Source organism: Ailuropoda melanoleuca, chromosome 12 (genome assembly GCF_002007445.2).
Source record: "Ailuropoda melanoleuca isolate Jingjing chromosome 12, ASM200744v2, whole genome shotgun sequence".
Classification (NCBI taxonomy): Eukaryota; Metazoa; Chordata; class Mammalia; order Carnivora; family Ursidae; genus Ailuropoda; species Ailuropoda melanoleuca.
This window is the reverse complement of record NC_048229.1, coordinates 53,798,507-53,815,884: the sequence shown is the minus strand read 5'-3', so window position 1 is coordinate 53,815,884 and position 17,378 is coordinate 53,798,507. Positions and strand designations below refer to the sequence as shown.

The 17,378-nt window shown below is 54.9% G+C and overlaps 1 protein-coding gene across 2 annotated transcripts in view; it reads right to left on the bottom strand.

The window, feature by feature from the left end:
- The window catches only part of SLC6A2 (solute carrier family 6 member 2), a 46,398-nt gene that overhangs the window by 9,626 nt on the left and 19,394 nt on the right, over window positions 1–17,378 (bottom strand). For both annotated transcript variants that reach the window (XM_034638961.1, XM_034638962.1), the window contains 4 exons: window positions 11,052–11,190; window positions 3,662–3,796; window positions 1,896–1,999; window positions 589–713 (listed from right to left, as the gene is read on the bottom strand). In XM_034638961.1, coding sequence (XP_034494852.1) covers window positions 589–713; window positions 1,896–1,999; window positions 3,662–3,796; window positions 11,052–11,190 — 503 coding nt within the window. The remainder of the gene's footprint in view (window positions 1–588; window positions 714–1,895; window positions 2,000–3,661; window positions 3,797–11,051; window positions 11,191–17,378) is intronic.

The window sequence follows — 17,378 nt, the reverse complement described above, 5'->3', positions numbered from 1 at the left end:
GGCTGTTATGCCCCCAAGGAGGCTGACCTCCAGCAGCCCGGCCAGAGAGCCGAGCCCGCACAGTGGCAGGCCACAGGCTGCCGACCCCACCCCCCTGCACCCTCAGGAAGTCTCCTGCTCTCAAAAATCTCTCGTCCTCAGAGCCCATCCAGGTTCCCTCCCAGGCCCAGCTTCTCTGTGGCCGTGAGAACAGGAGCAGCAGCAGGGAGGACAAGGTCTAAGGCCGGACGGCTCAGGGCTTGAATGCTGGCACCGTGGCTCACGAGCTGGGTGACCTTGGGCCACTCCCGTGGCTTGAGTCTCAGCTTTCTCACCTTTAAAGTGGGTCGATTAACACTTGGCTCACAGCACCGTGAGGACTCATGAAGGCAGGTCAAGTGCTCAGCACGGGGGCTGCACAATCGGTCCCGCCTAGCCCGACTCACGGGAAGGTTCTGCTGCACAGGCAGGAACCAGGACGGCCTGGAAGGCCCACCAACGGCCTCAGGGAAAGCCCGTGACACAGACAGTGTGGAAGGTTCCAGGTCCAGCCCTCTCGTTCCCGCAGCCACCCACAGGAAAGCCGCCCGGCCACGTCCGCCCACGCACCTTCAGTGGCCACGTCCTCGATGTTGACCTTGTGCTCGTGGGCCATGTAGCCGAGGATGGAGAAGATGGCGAACCCGGAGACGAAGCTGGTGACACAGTTGATGGTGCTGGTGAGTAGGGCATCCCTGGGGGAGAGGAGCACCATGGTGTCAGGTGGCCGGACTCCCCCACCCAGCTCCCCGAGCCCCGCACTGTCTCTGGAGCCGCCGATTCCAGCGCCACCCCTCCTGCTGCCATGGGGACCCCAGTGCCCCACTGGGTCAGGACGTGCAGGTGCAGGAAACAGACTGACAGCTTCTGGGTGAACCACTTTGAGATCAGGGGCTCATGTCCAGCTCTTGTTGGGGAATCACATGAGCAGCCTCCCTCCTCAGCAAACTGCCCGTAGCTCCCAACTGCTTCTCAGCGTCTCACCCAGGCCTTCGAGAGCTTTGTTGAGATGACCCCACCTTCCTTCCTGGCTTCCTTTCCATGACTCCCCAACACGCAGTCTTGGAACAAGCCAGATCAGTCCACTTGCTGGCCCGCAGACGTACCACCTCCCTGGCTCTGCTCAGGCTTGTCCCCACCAATGCCAACGATCCTCCAAGGCTCCCCTCGAACTCCCCTCCCTGCTCCTGCTGAGCCCCTGCAGAGGGCTGATCACCCTGCTTCCCCAGCCTGCCCCGCTGGCATGTGTCCATCCCCCTCCATCACACACTAGAGGGAGTGCGATTCTATCTGAAGCCTCGCGAGAGCGACAGGAGCAGGACCCACGTGTGCCCCCGTCTGACGCCCCCACAGCGCTGGGCCCACGGGAGGCAGTGTCGGATGCTGAGCGAGACCAGAGCTGCAACGTGGTTTTCTGACTCTGCTGCCCTGTGCGGACCCCTCAGTCTGCCCTGCGGTCTCACCTCTGACCCTGCCAGGCCCTCACCTCTCGTGCGACCAACCTTTGCCTGTGTGGGCATCAGATGGACAGATAGACAATGCTGTCGGCTCTCGAAAGCCACACAGCGCTCCGCTGCGCCAGCTACCCATCCCCATGACCTCCCAGCTCTACGGCCTCAACCTTCCCAGGTGAGGACCTCCATGTTTAAGAGGTGTCCTGCATTGAGATGCATTCATCAGGAACCCCCCCCCCAGAAGCCATGTCAGAGTTCACAGAACACCTCCTCTGGAGTTCACGGCAGGTCCCCTCTGCCTCCTTGCACACAGGAAGAAACCCAAGAAGAGTTGACTTGCCTCAGACCAGAACCCTCTCTCCCATGGCCCAGGGGTCGGTCCCCAGGATCTAGAGCTTTCCAGAGCCCTGACAAGGATCTTACCTGTAGCAGTTGTTGTCAAATTTGTTGTAACTGGCAAAGGCAATCAGGACTCCAAATCCAGCCCCCAAGGAAAAAAATATCTGAGTTGCCGCATCGATCCACACCTGAAACGGGCAGACAAGAGCCATCGCCCTCTGCTGCCTAGAGCACGGGAGGGCCCCTCCGGGAAGGCAGGGGAGCCCCGGGGTGTCTGAGACCTGAGCAAGGAGGTCTGAACCCGCGATGGGCAGCCACGCAACATCTCCCCAGAAGCCTGCGGGAAGCTTCGGTGGAGAGAGACAGTGGCCCCTCTAGCAGCGTCTGGCTTTGGTGCCTGTGAGCGAGCTTGGCTTGGACGAGCTCACGGCCTCAGTCTGATGTCCAGACTTTCAAAGAAAGTTGCTGAACTCACAGTGCTAGGCTCAGATGTGGATGGAGCGAGGGCAAAGGGTAGGACCATCTGAGGAGTTACACAGACAGCATCTTCAGAAAAGGGACAAGGATTCCTGGCAGCTTCCGCCAGGGGAGGGGCACGGGCCCTGGGGTTACTTGTTCCATCTTTTGGGTGATGAAAACACATGGCTGGGCCCGGAGATCTGAGCACCACCTCCCCCCGCCCCCAATTTCTAGCCCCAGTCAGTTTCACCTGTCTGCACATCTGCACGGAGGGGACAGTTAGACCCAGCCCACTTGGACCAAGAGCTTCATGCCAGTGTGATTTTCGAGAGTTTTCTGTCACCTCACTCATGTTACCCTAGGCTTCCCCTCCTCTGCAAGCACAGGGTGCAACAAGGGAAGCAATCCGATGGGGGAGGACACATCTGCTCCCCGAGACAGCATGCGGGCTCAGTTTTGAGTCGACGGCGAGATAGGATATTTGAACCGGTGGAGAATAAAGAACTCGGACTTGTTTCATGATTTACAAGACCGATGCGAGTCCTGAGCTCTGTTATCTGACAGTGACTAAGGAAAAGGTTTCCCCTCGGTTACTGGACCGGAACACTGTGGTGCGCTGGGACATTGTAACTATGGGAGGTGCGTGCTGGGACACGTCCCTCCTAAGCCTGTGTGGCTCCCACTGGCGGGGATTACTGTGGGCTCAGAGAGTGTGAAGAAGCCTTTGGGAATAGTGAGGGGAAACGCTGAGGTGTCGTCACTGAGGAGGGCTTCAGGGAGGAGGCGGAAATGATCTCGGCCATGGTTGGAAGATGATCGAGGCACTGGGACCTCCAAGGCTGTCTCTGATCCCAGCCTGGTCCCACTGCCTTGGGCTCCACTCCACATTCACCCCACCTTCATTTCGTCTGTGCCCTGGGCAGGACGGCAGGCTGGAGGAGGCTGTGGCAGCTTGGGGGGAGACAGCAGAGTCCAGACCACCCTGTGGCGGCTGCTGCTGCTGTTTCCGCCCACATCACAGGATGGCAGCAGAGGGCAGGGCAGGGGCCAGAGGGTGGAATTAAGGCTGGGGTGGCTGGGGTGGGGGTGGGGGGCTAGGAGGCCATGGCAGGTACCAGGACCCAGGACAGAATACTGCTCCCCTTGGAAAGAGGAGTCTGCAAAGGACGCCACCACAGCCACAGAACCCCCAGAGCTGGGGGACTGTCAGGTACAGATCAAATGGGCATCAGTCAGACAGAGAAGCTGTGGCCGGGAGAGGGAAGGATCTGTCCTCCGTCCCAGGCTGTGCCGCAGATTTGTGGCCCAGCTGGGACTGACTTCCTACCACCGCTCACGCCAAGAACCCTCCCCAACCCTGGCCAGAGGGCGGACGGTCCCTGGGCACTGACCGTGGCCTCTTTGAGACGATAGAAGTCGATGTGCAGGTAGGCGTTGATGCCGTTGGAGGCGCCGGGCAGCGTGATGCCGTGGACCAGGAGCACGAACAGCACGAAGTAGGGCAGCGTGGCTGTGATCCACACCACCTGGCAGTGGACAGGCTTGCTGTGAGAGCCTGGCTCTGCCACCACCGGGGGCCCGGCAGTGGGGTCAGGCCCTGGCCCAGGGAGCCAGGCATGCCCTCCCCAAAGCTTCCTTCACCGGGCACGAGCCGCAAGCTCCATCTCTGGGCCGGGCCATTCCCTCGAGCTGCCCGGACCCAGGCGGGAGAGTCCGCACATGCAGACGGCACTGCCCCAAAGGGCCACCAGGACAGAGACGAGGTTCTCATGGCCCCCAGCACCTCTTCCTCCATGAGCTGCCTCTCCTGACCCCTTCAGGCGGCCCCAGGCAGATCTAAGCATGCTCACCTTTACTCTCTCCGCAGCATTCCCTGCCCCCTTCCCTCCTCCCTTCTCCACCTCCCAACTCATTGCTCAAGAAGGGATTCATCCTCCAAGAAGGAATGTGGCGGGGCGGGAAGCGCAGTCTCCTGCTGTTCTTTATCTTGGGTCGGATTTGGGACAAAGACAAACCATCTCGCTCTGAAACCCATACAGAAAGAGATTATGCCCAGAGTAAAAAGCAACATTTCTCTTACCCCCTTGACCAAGGTGAAAGAACAGAGACCAAAAGTAGAGAGAGAGGAAGGTTGTATGGATTTCCTTGCTGTCCCCTCTCACTCCTGACTACACATTAGAGCACTCTGTGTGAAGTTATAATTTAAAATGTCCAACTTCAGATCCTATTCTTGGGGTTTCTAATTTAATCGGTCCATAGTGGGGCCTGCACTTCAGCGTGGTTCGAAAGCTCCCCCCACCCCCTGGTGATGCAGATGGGCAGTCAAGGTTAAAAGTCACTGCTCTAGGCAGGTGCAGCCGTGGAGAGCCTTGCAGAAAGAAGACTGTGTCTCCAGCAAAAAATCTGCTCAGGGCTGGGACAGCCAGACCCTAAGACCACTCAGCTAAAACAAACGAGGACACATGACTTAAGGACCTGAGGGTCCCTTCTCCCAAAGCCCTGGCACTACGCAGCCCCTAGAATCTTCACACATCTCTGGGGAGAATATGGCATCTCTGAAACATGACTAAGGATTAAGTTCTTTGCTGGCCTAGAAGGATACGGGCTCAACACAAAAAATGAAATGTGAAAAACACGAAGTTCTGTTTTCCATGCCTACATGGGAAGGACTGGGGTTTATCCTCCTTGTCCATCTTTCCCATCTACCAGGGGCTCCTTGGAAGCAAAATCCCTATATTTTTCAAACTTGTATCCCCAGCACATGGCATACATGAGTGCTTAAGAAACATTTGTTGGATAGAGGGATGGATGATTGGACAGTTGCATAGATGAATGATTGGATAGATGGATGGATGCATCTAGACAGTTTACAGATAAATGATGGGATGAATGGATGACCGGATGGTTGGATATACAGTTGGGTAGATAGTTAGATGGTAGATGGATGGTTACGTAAGTAAATTGTTGAATATACGGATGGGTAGGCAGATGAGTGAGTCAGTGATAATTCTGAGGTTCGTGGATGACCAAGTTAGTCCAAGGACAAATGAAAGAACGAGCAAGTGAATGAATAAGCAGATGAGTCAGGGAGTAATTAAATGCATCAATGGTTGGTCATGTCTTCTGAGGCAATCAGAAGAGGAATCAGGCTCCTCTATTTCATGCCACCCAGTCCTTCCCTTGTTCTATGTGGGAGGGGGAGGAGTCTTTGCGGATCTGTTTTCTTTCAGAAGCATGGGAACAGGAGGACAAATTGCCAAAAACGAATAAGGAGGAAAACATGCCTTGGAAAGTGAAGCCATTGCCTCTGGTTGGCCCCACATTAATCCCTGATTTACTCTCCCAAACTGGGACAAATGGGTCTAACTCCTTGGTGACAGGCATGGGAGGAACCCTCATATTATCTTTGTATTGGGTCCTAACTGCTGTGTTCCCTGCAACTCATGTCACCAGCTGCAGGCCCAGTGGCCAGCCCAGTAGGCCAGGTGAGACCATACTTCACCCATCAAAGAGCATCCTCAGGTCTGACTCCAAGGGATCTCCCACGGGATCTGCGAGCAGTACTCATTCAAGTCTGAGGCTAACGTGGATTTAACTGGGAACACATCGGGACACAAGGAACATCGGGACACGACTGAGCTGACCCTGACGGCAGCCAGGCATCAAGACAGAGGAGCTTGTCTTGTCCATGCACATGTACTGAAAGCAAAACCATCTGAGCCTTATGGAAAGTTCTCAGATTTGTTGGCAGAAGTGAGCTCAGCTGCCTAAAATCTTGTGCAAAAACGAAGGCCCCTGGATCCTTGGCCAATCTCTAGCTCCTACTAACGCGTGCCCAGTGTGCGCACTGGGGAAGAGAAGGGACACTTGGGCTCTCGTCACCTCCACCCCAGGCTTCTCTGCTCTCAAAATGTCAACTTACATTGCATCTCTGGCCACAAGTAACCAGACTCTGCCAGTCTCTGAGCAGGACATAAAAGGAGTGTTGTTTAGGCAAGTGTCCTCAGTCTCCAAGGGAGGCCACCGCTTTCCATCACCTCCAATTCAACTTCTCGCCCACTTTGTGTTTCTATGGACAAGGGCCAGGATTTGTTCCCTGCAGGGTGCCAAACTCAAACCAACAGCCGGTGATCACAGCGAAGATCTTCACTAGAACTTTCTAATGACTAGAGCTCTCTAAGGGGAGAATGAGCTTCCCAGGGAGATGGGGAGACAGTGAGGTCCCCATCACTGAAGGTGTGCAAATCTTGCCAGAGATCCAGGCATTAGGCCAACGACTGCGTAGATCAAGGTGGCCCATGGGCCAGAGACATCAGCATCACCTAGGAGCTTGTCGGAAAGGCAAATTCCCAGCCCACCCCAACGGAATCAGCCTCTCTAGGAGAGACCCAGCCGTCTGGAGTTTCGACAAGCCCTTCATGTGATTCTTCCGCATTAAAGGCTGGGAAGCACTGCTCGGGGCACGAAGGTCTACTCTGGCCCAGGGAGGAGAGCCGTCTGTGCTTTCGCACTCCCAAACCGCACGGATTTAAACTCGAATGATTCAGAATGTGGATCCTCCAAACTGGGTTTTAGGGACGTTTGCACAAATTATGAAGACATACAAAATTTGTGGGGAGAGGGGTGTGTACTGATGTTACATGAAAAAACCCCCACGAAGCTGTAAATATTTTAGCATCTTCCTTCCTCATACGTAGATGATACTTGTCACTATAACTGGGTCTGATGAGGTCACTAAAGCCAGGCAAACCAGCTGTCCTGAACCATTCATGGGAAGACTTGGGTAGGATTAGGACTTGCAACTCACAAGGAACAGAATGACCTTTCTATTAAAAAATTCTAAAATTCGGATTTTTTTTTTAATTGGTCCAGCTTTCTCCCCAACCCCACCACTCTCTGCCAGCATCTGAGAGGTGTTCTAGTCTTTTCCCATCTCCCAAATGGCCTGGAGCCTGGCCGTGCTGCGGGCCAAACAAGGGGGCCGCCCCCAGCCGGTTCTGTGGTCTTGATTGATCTCCAGGCAGAGGGGAGCCCAAGGTTTCTGAAAGTTTAGTCCAATATGTAAACAGAGCAGGTAGGAGCCGGGCCCACCCCTCCCCTCTGCTGCACTAAGCAGAAGGGGCGACAGTGCCTGCAAAGCCCTGAGGTCCAGACAGAGCACTGGAAGGGGTGCCGAGGAAGGAGACAAAGGCAGGAGGAGGATCATTTATTGAATAATTTCCCTCTGCCAGCCCTCCACCAAGGACCTCTCCTCCATCCTCCCAATGGCCCTGGACGTTGGCACGATTATTAACCTCCCTCTGTAGCAAGCAGCCTGAATTCCAAGGTCACCCAGCAGGAACTAGTGGTGCCTGGACTCCAAGCCAGGTGCTCTGGCCACAAAGCCACGTTCTCAATCACTCACGCCACTGTGGATTTGGGAGCCAAGGCCAAGTCCTAGCCGTGCTTGAGACCGTGGTGACACCCTGTCCCCCTTAGGCCTCGGCCTCCCCGTTGTACAAGCAGTGTGGAGTAGATGGCCCCCATGTGCCTGCCAGTCTGACATTCAGGGGCTCGGTGACTGGGTTTATCATCTAAAAGCCTAGTTCAGCCAAGGACTCAGGGGATGGGGGAGGCAGGCAGGACTCCAGGATGCTTCCCAGCTGACTCCAGGGGGCTGACTCCCCACCCTTTACCCTGAGGGGGTCAATGGGCCGAGGTCAGAGTGGGTAGGGTCACCCCTTTCCCTGATTCAGACTGTGCCCCGCCCCCCACCCTCCCAGCTGCCCCGGGGAAGTCACATCCCCTCCCAGGCACAGAGCCTTCACTTGCCAAGACGGGAAGTGTGAACATTTGCAATTCATTTCGGGCCGCTCTGAGGCTGTGGAAGCCTGCTAAGAAAAGCTCCGTCCTGTTCCAGATGTAGTCTGGGCAGAAATAAGCAATGCTCTTGATTTTCTCATGAGCCAGTTTATAAAAACAATTAAAGACAGGGCCCAGGAATGTCCTGAGTGAAGCTCCCCATTCTGGAAAGCTCCCTCCCTCGGTACTGCCAGGGGGCCCTTCCCTGTTCAGCCGCCAGAACCGCTGGGAGATCTACGCAAAATGTGGACCGTGGCTTCCTTTGGGGGGGATTTACGGAAAATGTGGGCTGTGGCTTCAGTTTGACGCGTTTCCACCTGGTGGGGGGGTGTTCCCCGGGGCAACACTCTGGGGAAGGGCATGACTCCTTGAAGGTGCGTTTGCACGGAGGAACTGAGCGTGCTCAGCTCTATGCCTTCTTACCATCCTCTCCCTGCAGACAGGGTGCTCCGGACAAAGGGCTACACTAGGTGGGGCCGGCTGTACCAGATCCGGTGATGGCTGTAGGGCACCGCGTCTTGGAAGGTAGTATCAGGAGCTGTGGGGACCTCACGCCCAGGCCAGAAGCCGGAGTAAAGCTCCTGCGGCTTCAATTCTGCCACCTGCTCCTGATACCCAGGAAAGGCGCACAGGGGCTGGACAAGGCTGGCCTGGGGCTTCGGCACCTCTGTGGCTGCACTCAGGCGGTTCCTCCCACCAAAAACCCCCTCCCTCTGCCCCGTGCCTATCTGCTCCTGTCCTTAGAGACCTGGGCCAAACGCCACCTTCTCCACGCTCTTTAGCTCAAAGAGCGAATGCCGATGCAGGATCTCTCGCTTTTTTCACCATGACAACTGACGGTAATAAACACCTTGTACACCAACACAAAACACATGCAAACACGCGGATTGCTGTAGCTAAAATCCAAATTCCACGAGCCGGCTCCAACTCTACCACGTGCAACGCGTCCCAGTCTGTTTCCTTCTCAAAAAATTGTGGCGATCTGCTAAACTGATTTAAGGACAGTTGAAACAACCAGTTTGTAGAGTTAAAATGCAACCTGAGTACCTGATATGAAATGATCTCCAAGGTAAAGTCAAGAAATTTTTTAAAAAGCAGGACATAGAATAGTGTGTGTGCAGTTTGTGACCATTACCGTGTATTTTGAGGGAGACACACGTGTCTCTGGATGAAGACTCAAGAAACTAGTCACACTGGGTGACCCGTGCCTATCTGTAATGCACAGAAAATGATAAGCAATTGGAGAAGGACCCTGTCTCATATATGCCCATGTCATTAGTACTAGCATCAAGCCTGGCACATAGTAGGCGTCCATAAAGGCTTAATACGTTGTACTGAGTTCGAAAGAACACTCAGCGAGGCTCCCCAACTTATTTATCCACCCACCGTTTTTCCTTTCTTCCTACCTTCCCTCCTTTTCACATGAATCCTTCACTAAATACTTCCTGAAGACCTACTATGTGCCAGGTGTTGGGATGGTAGCTGTCCTAGCCCGGTTTTGCCCTATCCCAGAATTGCTTGCAGTCCTGGTCTGCATTTTATGTGGGTTCCTCCCTGGGCCAGGCACTGTGTCTTCAACATGCTGAAAGGAAGTTCCATGTCAAGCCTTTCTTGACAGATTTCAGCCCCACTGGCTGCTGGTCCCCTGCCACTATCTTTGCTCCCAATGGCATGACCAAGGACTCTGGGAATACCAGAAATCACCTGGACGCATGCCACTTGCCCAGTCACTTGTCTAATGAGGCTTCTCACAAAGTCACACCGGCCTGATTACGGCAGTTGGTTGCCTCGTGACCCCAGTGAAACCGCACCTGGGTTAGTCCCCTCCCACACTGACTCTGGGCTTTACCACAAGATTTGTCTTGGCCGTTGGGCCAATAGCAAGCATGATGCAAGCAGAGACCAGAAAAGCTTCTTGCACACTGGGCTTGTGTACTTGGAACATGCTCTTGGAACTTGGCCGCCAAGCTGTGAGAAGCCCAAGCCACTTGGAGAGGTTCTGTGGAAACAACCCAAGACGCTCTGGTTGACAGCTCCAGCTGGGCTCCCAGGCAGTACCAACTACCGTCCATGAGTGTGCACCATCTTGGACATTCCAGCTCAGCCAAGCCCCCAGGTATGGAGCTAGCCAACATCACATGGAGCAGAAGACCCACCGATCGGGTCTCAGTCAACCCACAGCATCGCGAGCGGTAACAAAAGGGTTCTTTTACATCACTATGTCTCGGGCTGTTTTGTTACACAGCAGTAGCTAATTACAGCACTGGAAAGAGCATTTGTCAATTACAGCCTCGTCAGGAGAGTCGAGCCCCACAGGGACCCCATAGGGTCCAAATGGGGCTGTTCTGATGTTCCCTGGGTTCAGAATCAACACGGGCCATGAGATGCGTGTACTCCCCCCTGAGGGACTGAATCCGGGGGGCGGGGGGAAGGGTCACCGAGGTCAGAATGCCGACTCTGGCGGCTGCCCGCCCCCCGCGCCCCTCTCCCCAGGAAACCTAGACCCTCGCAGGCACTCGTACTGAGCAGGGTGAAGCACACGGATTTGCTAGTGGAGGCAGCGGTTATATTCCAGAGAAGAAGCTAATGTGCATCACGTTTTAGGCCAGAATTCGTGATTTATCAAATGCAGGCCAGTAAGTCACTTTAGGCTTTTTCCCAAGACCCTTGGGGTGTCCCAATCCCTGGGAGCTTTGGTGGAGAAGTGTGGAGCCCTGATGCACCCCCTCACCCCTGCTGGGGAGCCTTGGGCTTCGGGAAGGGAAGGGACCTGTCGTGGCCTCCCAGTCAGCCAGCGGCAGAGCCAGGGGAGGGGGGCAAACCCAGGCTCTGTACCTCTCCTTCCACGCTTGCTTTTTGCTGACCATCTAGTGACAGCTGGAAAAAAATTTCTTCTTTTTCAGGCCAATGTCCCAACTTAAATAGAAACAAAGATATTACCTTTCCTGATGTCTTCACTCCTTTCCAGAGGCTGAAAAACAGGATGATCACGACGACCATCAGACAGAGCGAGAGCTGCCACTGCGGCAGACCGATGTCATGGATCCCGCTGCTCTCGTGCAGGTGCAGGACGCCACGCCTGCCGGGGGAGGGGGGAGGGGCCGGGGGAGACGGTGTCGTCAGACGGGGTGGCCTAGGCAGCGGGCCGGTCCCCAAAAGCACCCACCGACGGAGACCGGCCTTGGGCTGCGCCAGCCACTGCCCCGCCTCGTGTGGGCCTGCCCTGCACGGTCGTGGCCGGGGCCGGGCCTGCCACAGGCCAGCAGATCATCGGGCAAGTCTTTCCGCTCACCTCCAGTTTTGAAACGGTACCACAAATCTCTTGAGTGCCCCAGGCATGCCCGGTCCTGGGGAAAGGGCGGGAAACAACAGGAAGAGCTCAGGGCCTTCGAGCACCCACAGCCTAGAGCAGTGGGTTCTCAGCAGGAGTGATGGGTAGTGTTGCCCCTCTACCCCGGGGGGAAAACGGAACATTTGGCAAGATGTGGAGACATCTTTCATGGTCGTGAGTTAGGGAGGGAGGCAGTGCTCCTGATGTCTGGAGGATTGGGACCGGGGACATCCTACGATGCCCAGGACAGCCTCTTAACAACAAAGAATTATCCAGTCCCAAGCGTTCCAAGTTCATACATCCCTGTCTAGGGACTGAGATGAGAATAAACATCTCTTCGCTTTGGGAACGGCCACTGAAGCTAAAGGTACGCATATCCCACACCCTGGCAATTCCATTCCTGGGTATTTATTTACTCAACAGAAATGTGTACATATGTCCACCGAAACACATGTTCTAGAATGTTCACAGCAGCATGAATCACAATAACCTCAAGCTGAAAACTACTCAAATGCCCATCAATAGGAGAATGGATAAATTATGATACATTCACAAAACGGAATTATCACAAAGCAACTAGTTCTCTATGGATGGACCTCTCACGCAAAATCCTATGAGAAAGAAGTCAAAACCAAACCCGAAGAAGTCAGTGCTTTCTGTCTAATTCCACTCCTATAAATAACAATCCGCAAACCTAACCTCAGGAGCTAGGGGTCAGGAAAGGCAGGAGCTCCCTGGGTGGGGACGATGGGGGTACAGAGTGGGAAGGGACACTATAGGAATTTCTGGGACACTCGCCAGTTATGTTTCTTGATCTGCGTGCTGGTGACATGGCTGTGCTCCGTTTGTGACATTCCTGAACCATCCCTCAGGAGTGGTTCTTTATAATATGATATCCTTCAATAAAAAGCGGGCTATTTGAAAGTAAGGAAAACAAACAAGTAGAATAAAAATGACGTTTGAGACTACTGGGGTTCCTCACACAATCTACAGTGAAGACATAGTGAATGGAATTGCACAGAAAATGACCAATTGCTAATTAGAATCTAACCAAAGTCATGAGGATCTAACCGAAGGTCAGGTCAGACCAGGTCCCAGGGGAGGGAGATCCCCCCACAATTCCGCATCCTTGCAAGACAAAGAAAGCAGAACTGTTTCCGTGCAAGAGGGGACAGCTTGGTAAGGTGTCCGCCTGCATCCAGATCATTCGTTCCTCAGTGAGGGCAAGCTGGGAGCAGGCTCACCCTGGGCCTCAGAGGCTCCGTGGGGCCTCTCGCACACAATGCCTTGTGTGCGGGGCTACATTCTAGCCCCAAAGGTGGCATTACCAGCACAATCACGATAAAGGGTGACAAGGGTTGGGAGCTGAGAGAGCTTCAAGGGCACCCAGAACTGGTCCCTGCCATCCTCCACTGCACCCCACACTCAGAGGCTAAAAACTAACCAAACCTTTCAAGGCCCCGCTCCAATGTCACCTCCTCTGGGAGGCCTCCGTGATCACCCCTGGCATGGATCTTTCAGCCCTTCCAGTTCCCGTGGCTCTTGGCTCATTTCCCAAAGCACACCTGCTCCTGCCATGTGAGCGCTGGCTACATCCAAGGCTCTCCCTGGGGTGAGGAGGTGGAAAAGGCATCTCTGGGTCCCCCGTGCCAAACCCGGCCTCACAGTCAGGCCTATTAGCTCACAGCAGATCACAGGATCAGAAACACCAGTTCACAGCCTTTCTTGCTAAATCCAACAACCCATCTTCTAAAAAATGAGACCCAGGTCCTACCCGAGAGGAGCCAGGGAGCACAGAAGGTCAGCCTCCCACAGGCCCCCACTTCTCTCAGCAGCTCCTCCCCTAACCTGGAGGGGTCCTCACCCTTCTGTCCAGGTCCCTCACACTGTCCAGGGTGACTAGCGTCAAAGGCTAAAAATAGCTTAATATATTGTCCTTCCCTAGAGGAGTGCTTTAACTCAAAAGAAGGACACACTAATGGCAAAAGTTTGCAAACCTAGAGTGGATAAATTGGAGGGTAGTCAATTGTCTCTCTGCCTGTCTGTATCTCTGTCTTTCTCTCCCCCCACCCCTCCTCCCTTCCCTCCTCTTCTTCCTCACCCACTCCCCCCAGAAGAGAAATCCGAGGTACGAAGAATGTCACTTGGAGGCCTGTCAACTTCTCACCTGCACGTTGGAATCATGCCGAGATCTTTTAAATGAAGAATTCTGATGTCTGCGCCCCACTCTCAACCAGTTAACTTAGAACCTGTGGGGGAACGGACCTGGGCACCAGCCTCTTTTAAACTCCCCAGGAGATTCTCCTGGGCAGCCAAAGCTGAGACCCCGCCAAACAAGAGGTCTGCTTAAATTACAGGTTTTCTTTAGAGCGAGTTTGAGTCTTCCAGAAAGTGTCTTTACTTTCCTGGCAAAATAAAATTGGCTTCCGTGCCTAAGAGGGAAAAAAAGGCTCAGAGAGGCTCATAAAATGTGGGCTTGGACTATTTTGTATGCCTGGGTGTCAGAGGAGCCCGCAGAACCAGAGGCCGATGGCCACACTCGCTGGGAGCAGCGCCTTAGACCCCGGAAGATGCCGCGCTTGTGGGGAACCTGCAGCCCGAGTCTGGAAACTTGGTTCGCTTATCCTTGGCCAGGCGATTGCATCTGAGGCGACACCACTGCCCCCGTGCGTGAACTAATGGGGTCGTTTATTCACCCATTCCAAATCGATGTCTATTATTTGCAAGAACTGAAGGCCCATAGAAGACCGTGGCCCAGAACGGGGGTCAGACAGACCTGGGCTCCCACCCTGGTCCTGACGCCGGCGACAGGTGGCCTGAAGCCTTCCTCTGATTGTGCAAACTTATTCTGCACGTCTGCGGTGAAGCCGGCAGTGCTGGGTGCTGGGGACCCGGCTGTGGACAAGCAGGTCCCGGCTCCAGCACAAGGAGCTCCTGAGGGCTTGGGGGGCGGGCAAAGGAACTGGTGCCAACGTTCCCCATCTTGAGCTCTTTTCTTTCCCTTCTCAGGAAAATGCTTCTCGTGAGGAACAAACCACGGAACGTGAGACAGTGCCTAGAACTCAGGATATGCTCCACAAATGGTAATCGTAACTGTCATGAGCCAGTCCCAGCTTTCAAGGAGCAGCAAAGGAGCTAAGGAGTGCCCCCAAAATGACCGAGGGAGTTAGCTCCAGGGAGTCAGACCTCAGGCTCCCCCCTGGGGTGGGGGGCGGTGGCTGGTACTTTCTCTGCCAGGTGTGGGGGAGCAGGTGAGCTGAGAGGAGGTGCACAGGTGAGGCAGAGGGAGAGAGGGGCAGAGCGGGTTGTGGATGGGCATATGTGTCTGCAGGTGAGCAAGTGCGGCCCACAAAGCCCATGTACCCCCTTCCCGGCCGGCCCCCATCCCTGCGGCCCCCAGGCCAGATGTTGTGGCTTGAAACTCCCCACCCTGCGTCAGCTGCCCCATGCAATCAGCTTCGGTGTTGGCCCTCTTCATCCTGCCTCCTGGTCTGGTACCATGGCCGCGTCCCAGGCCAGACCCACATTCTCTTCCCCCTGGACTGGTACAGAAGTCTCCCGCCTCTCCACTACCCAGTCTCTCCGTGGCCCCTCAACTCTAGTCTGGGCTGCTGTAGAACCATCCGTCTGACTAGTCCTTCTAATCTGTCGCTCTCCCACCCCTAAGGCTCCTTATCACCTCCAACAGTGGTTCTCACCGGGGCACTTTAGCCCCGCCTCCCCAGGGATGTCCGGCAATGTCTGGGTTGTCTCATCTGGAGTGCACGGAGGTGCTGCTCCTGTCTCGTGGGCAGAGGCCAGAGATGTCACTAAACATCCCAAATGCACAGGACAGCCCTGCCCCAACAGAGAATTTCCTAGCCTGTAATGCTAAAAATGTGGAGGTGATGAAATCCTGGTCCAAAGCATAAAAACATAAGCCTTCCAGAACCTGAGGCCTTTCCTAACTGTCCCCTGCCCACTGCATCCCCTGTCTCACCACACCCTGCCTGGGGCTCCTGGCCATGGCCAGCCACTATCATTTCTCTGTCATCTGAAGCTCTTGTTGCTTGGGGCCTTGGAACTTTCTGTTCCTTTCCATCTAGAACACACTTCCTGGCCCAATTTGTCTGCCTGGCTAGTGTCAACTCAAAATGATGCCCTGAATTAGGCTCCTCTCCTATGCCCTGAGAGAAAGAGAGATTGGTGGGGTAGGAGGAGGGAGAGGAGGAAGGGGAGGAGGAAGGGGAGGGAGGAGGAGCAGGGGGAGGGGGAGGGGGAAGGAAGAGCAGGAGGAGAAGGGAGAGGGGGATGAGGAGGAAGGGGAGGAGGAAGAGGAGGAGAGGGAGGAGGAGAGGGAGGAGGAGAGGGAGGAGGAGGGGAAGGAGGAGAAGAAGAAGAGAGGGTGGGCCTATCCAAAAAGGTAGAGAGCCAGAATCAGGGGCTGAACCCATCTGGCTTAATTCTGCTTCTTCATTGTTTTATGGGCCAAGGGTTGAATGGTGTCGCTAACCATTTGGCCCATTTGGTTATTAAAATGACGATAAAAGGCACCGGACCCACTGTACTTGGCCTGAAACTTGCTAAAACGACGCCAGTGTCCAGCCAGAGGGTCGATAGGCCCCCACGTGCATGCGAAGTCCACGTTCAGGTTTTCGGGGCTTGCCTAGATATTTGGCCAGTGAAAAGGCCAGACTCCTGAGCTGATTCCCAGGAAAAGAAATGTGAACCCAGCCTCTCCCCAGCAGGCCCAAGCCTTGGGGGTGAGCACGAGTAACTCGGGCTTGTTGTACTTTTCCAGCAGTTTAACGAAAATGAATCATCGTGAAGTGTATGGTCCAGGCTTTCCGAAGTCTGCGGGCCAAACAGGCTCAGTTTCTTCCTTGACATATGAGCCCAGAGGGTTAGCACAGGGGTGGAGGGGGACTTCTCTGCCCCACCGGGGACAGGCAGGGGGTAGATGTTTTCTGTCTCCCGAGCGTGTCGCCAAGGGTGCCCTTTTACAGATAAAGTTACAGCGCATCGGACTTTCTTTTTCGCCGCTGGCTGCTTGGCTGCAGGCCCGGGGCCTGGGGAGAGAGGGGTTTTGTTCCCCTGGATGACGTTTTCAATCCATCCTCCTAAATGAGCATAAGATGGCAACAAAATCGGCCAGCAGGCTCTGGGGAAAGAGAAAAAAGGACCTGGCCCCTCAGGGTTGGCACTGGGAGTCCTACTTGCCGCCTCCCCAGGCTGAGATGGGGCGGCTCTTCTAAAGCAGAAACCCTGAGCTAAAAGGGCCATGTGGCATTAAAAAAAAACCCAGTAGCAGCTCCTGACTTTGACTTCGAAGCACACAAAAGCCAGCTCAAGGTGAGAAAGAGGTGCATAGAAGGGCTTCTGTCCACCCACGGAGACTCCCGCACACGGGTCCCGAATGGATGGGGGAAGGAGACAGGAGAGCCTGGGGTGCAGAGATCCAGGCTCTGCCCCTTCCCTAAAAACCTGACCTACCATCTTCTTATCTGTGAGATACGCGTCATTGCCACCACCACCATCTCGGCAAACTAAGTGGGGTTTGGTGTGAAGAGATGCGTGGTGCCTGGTGCGTGGGCTGGGAAGCTTGCAGGGGCTGGGGCCGGGGCGGACCCTACAAAGCACAGAGCTGCTGTGAGAAGTCCCGGATGCTGCTTCCCCACCAAAGGCCCCCAGTTCCCAGGCCCTGCTCGCAGAAGATGTCATCTTCCCCCACCACGTTCTGGTCACAGCTGAGCCTGGACCAAGTTCAGGGCCATAGCTGAAGTACTCTGGGTCTTAAAATCCAACTGGCCTCTCTCTCCTGCTGGGCGGGGGTCTCTGCTGGGGCAGACCTGCTGGCTATTTCGACACCAGCAGAGGAACCAAATCATGGCTAGACTAGAGACGACCGACACTACCGGTTTCCATTTTAATTTACAAAGACAAGGGTTGCCAAGAGC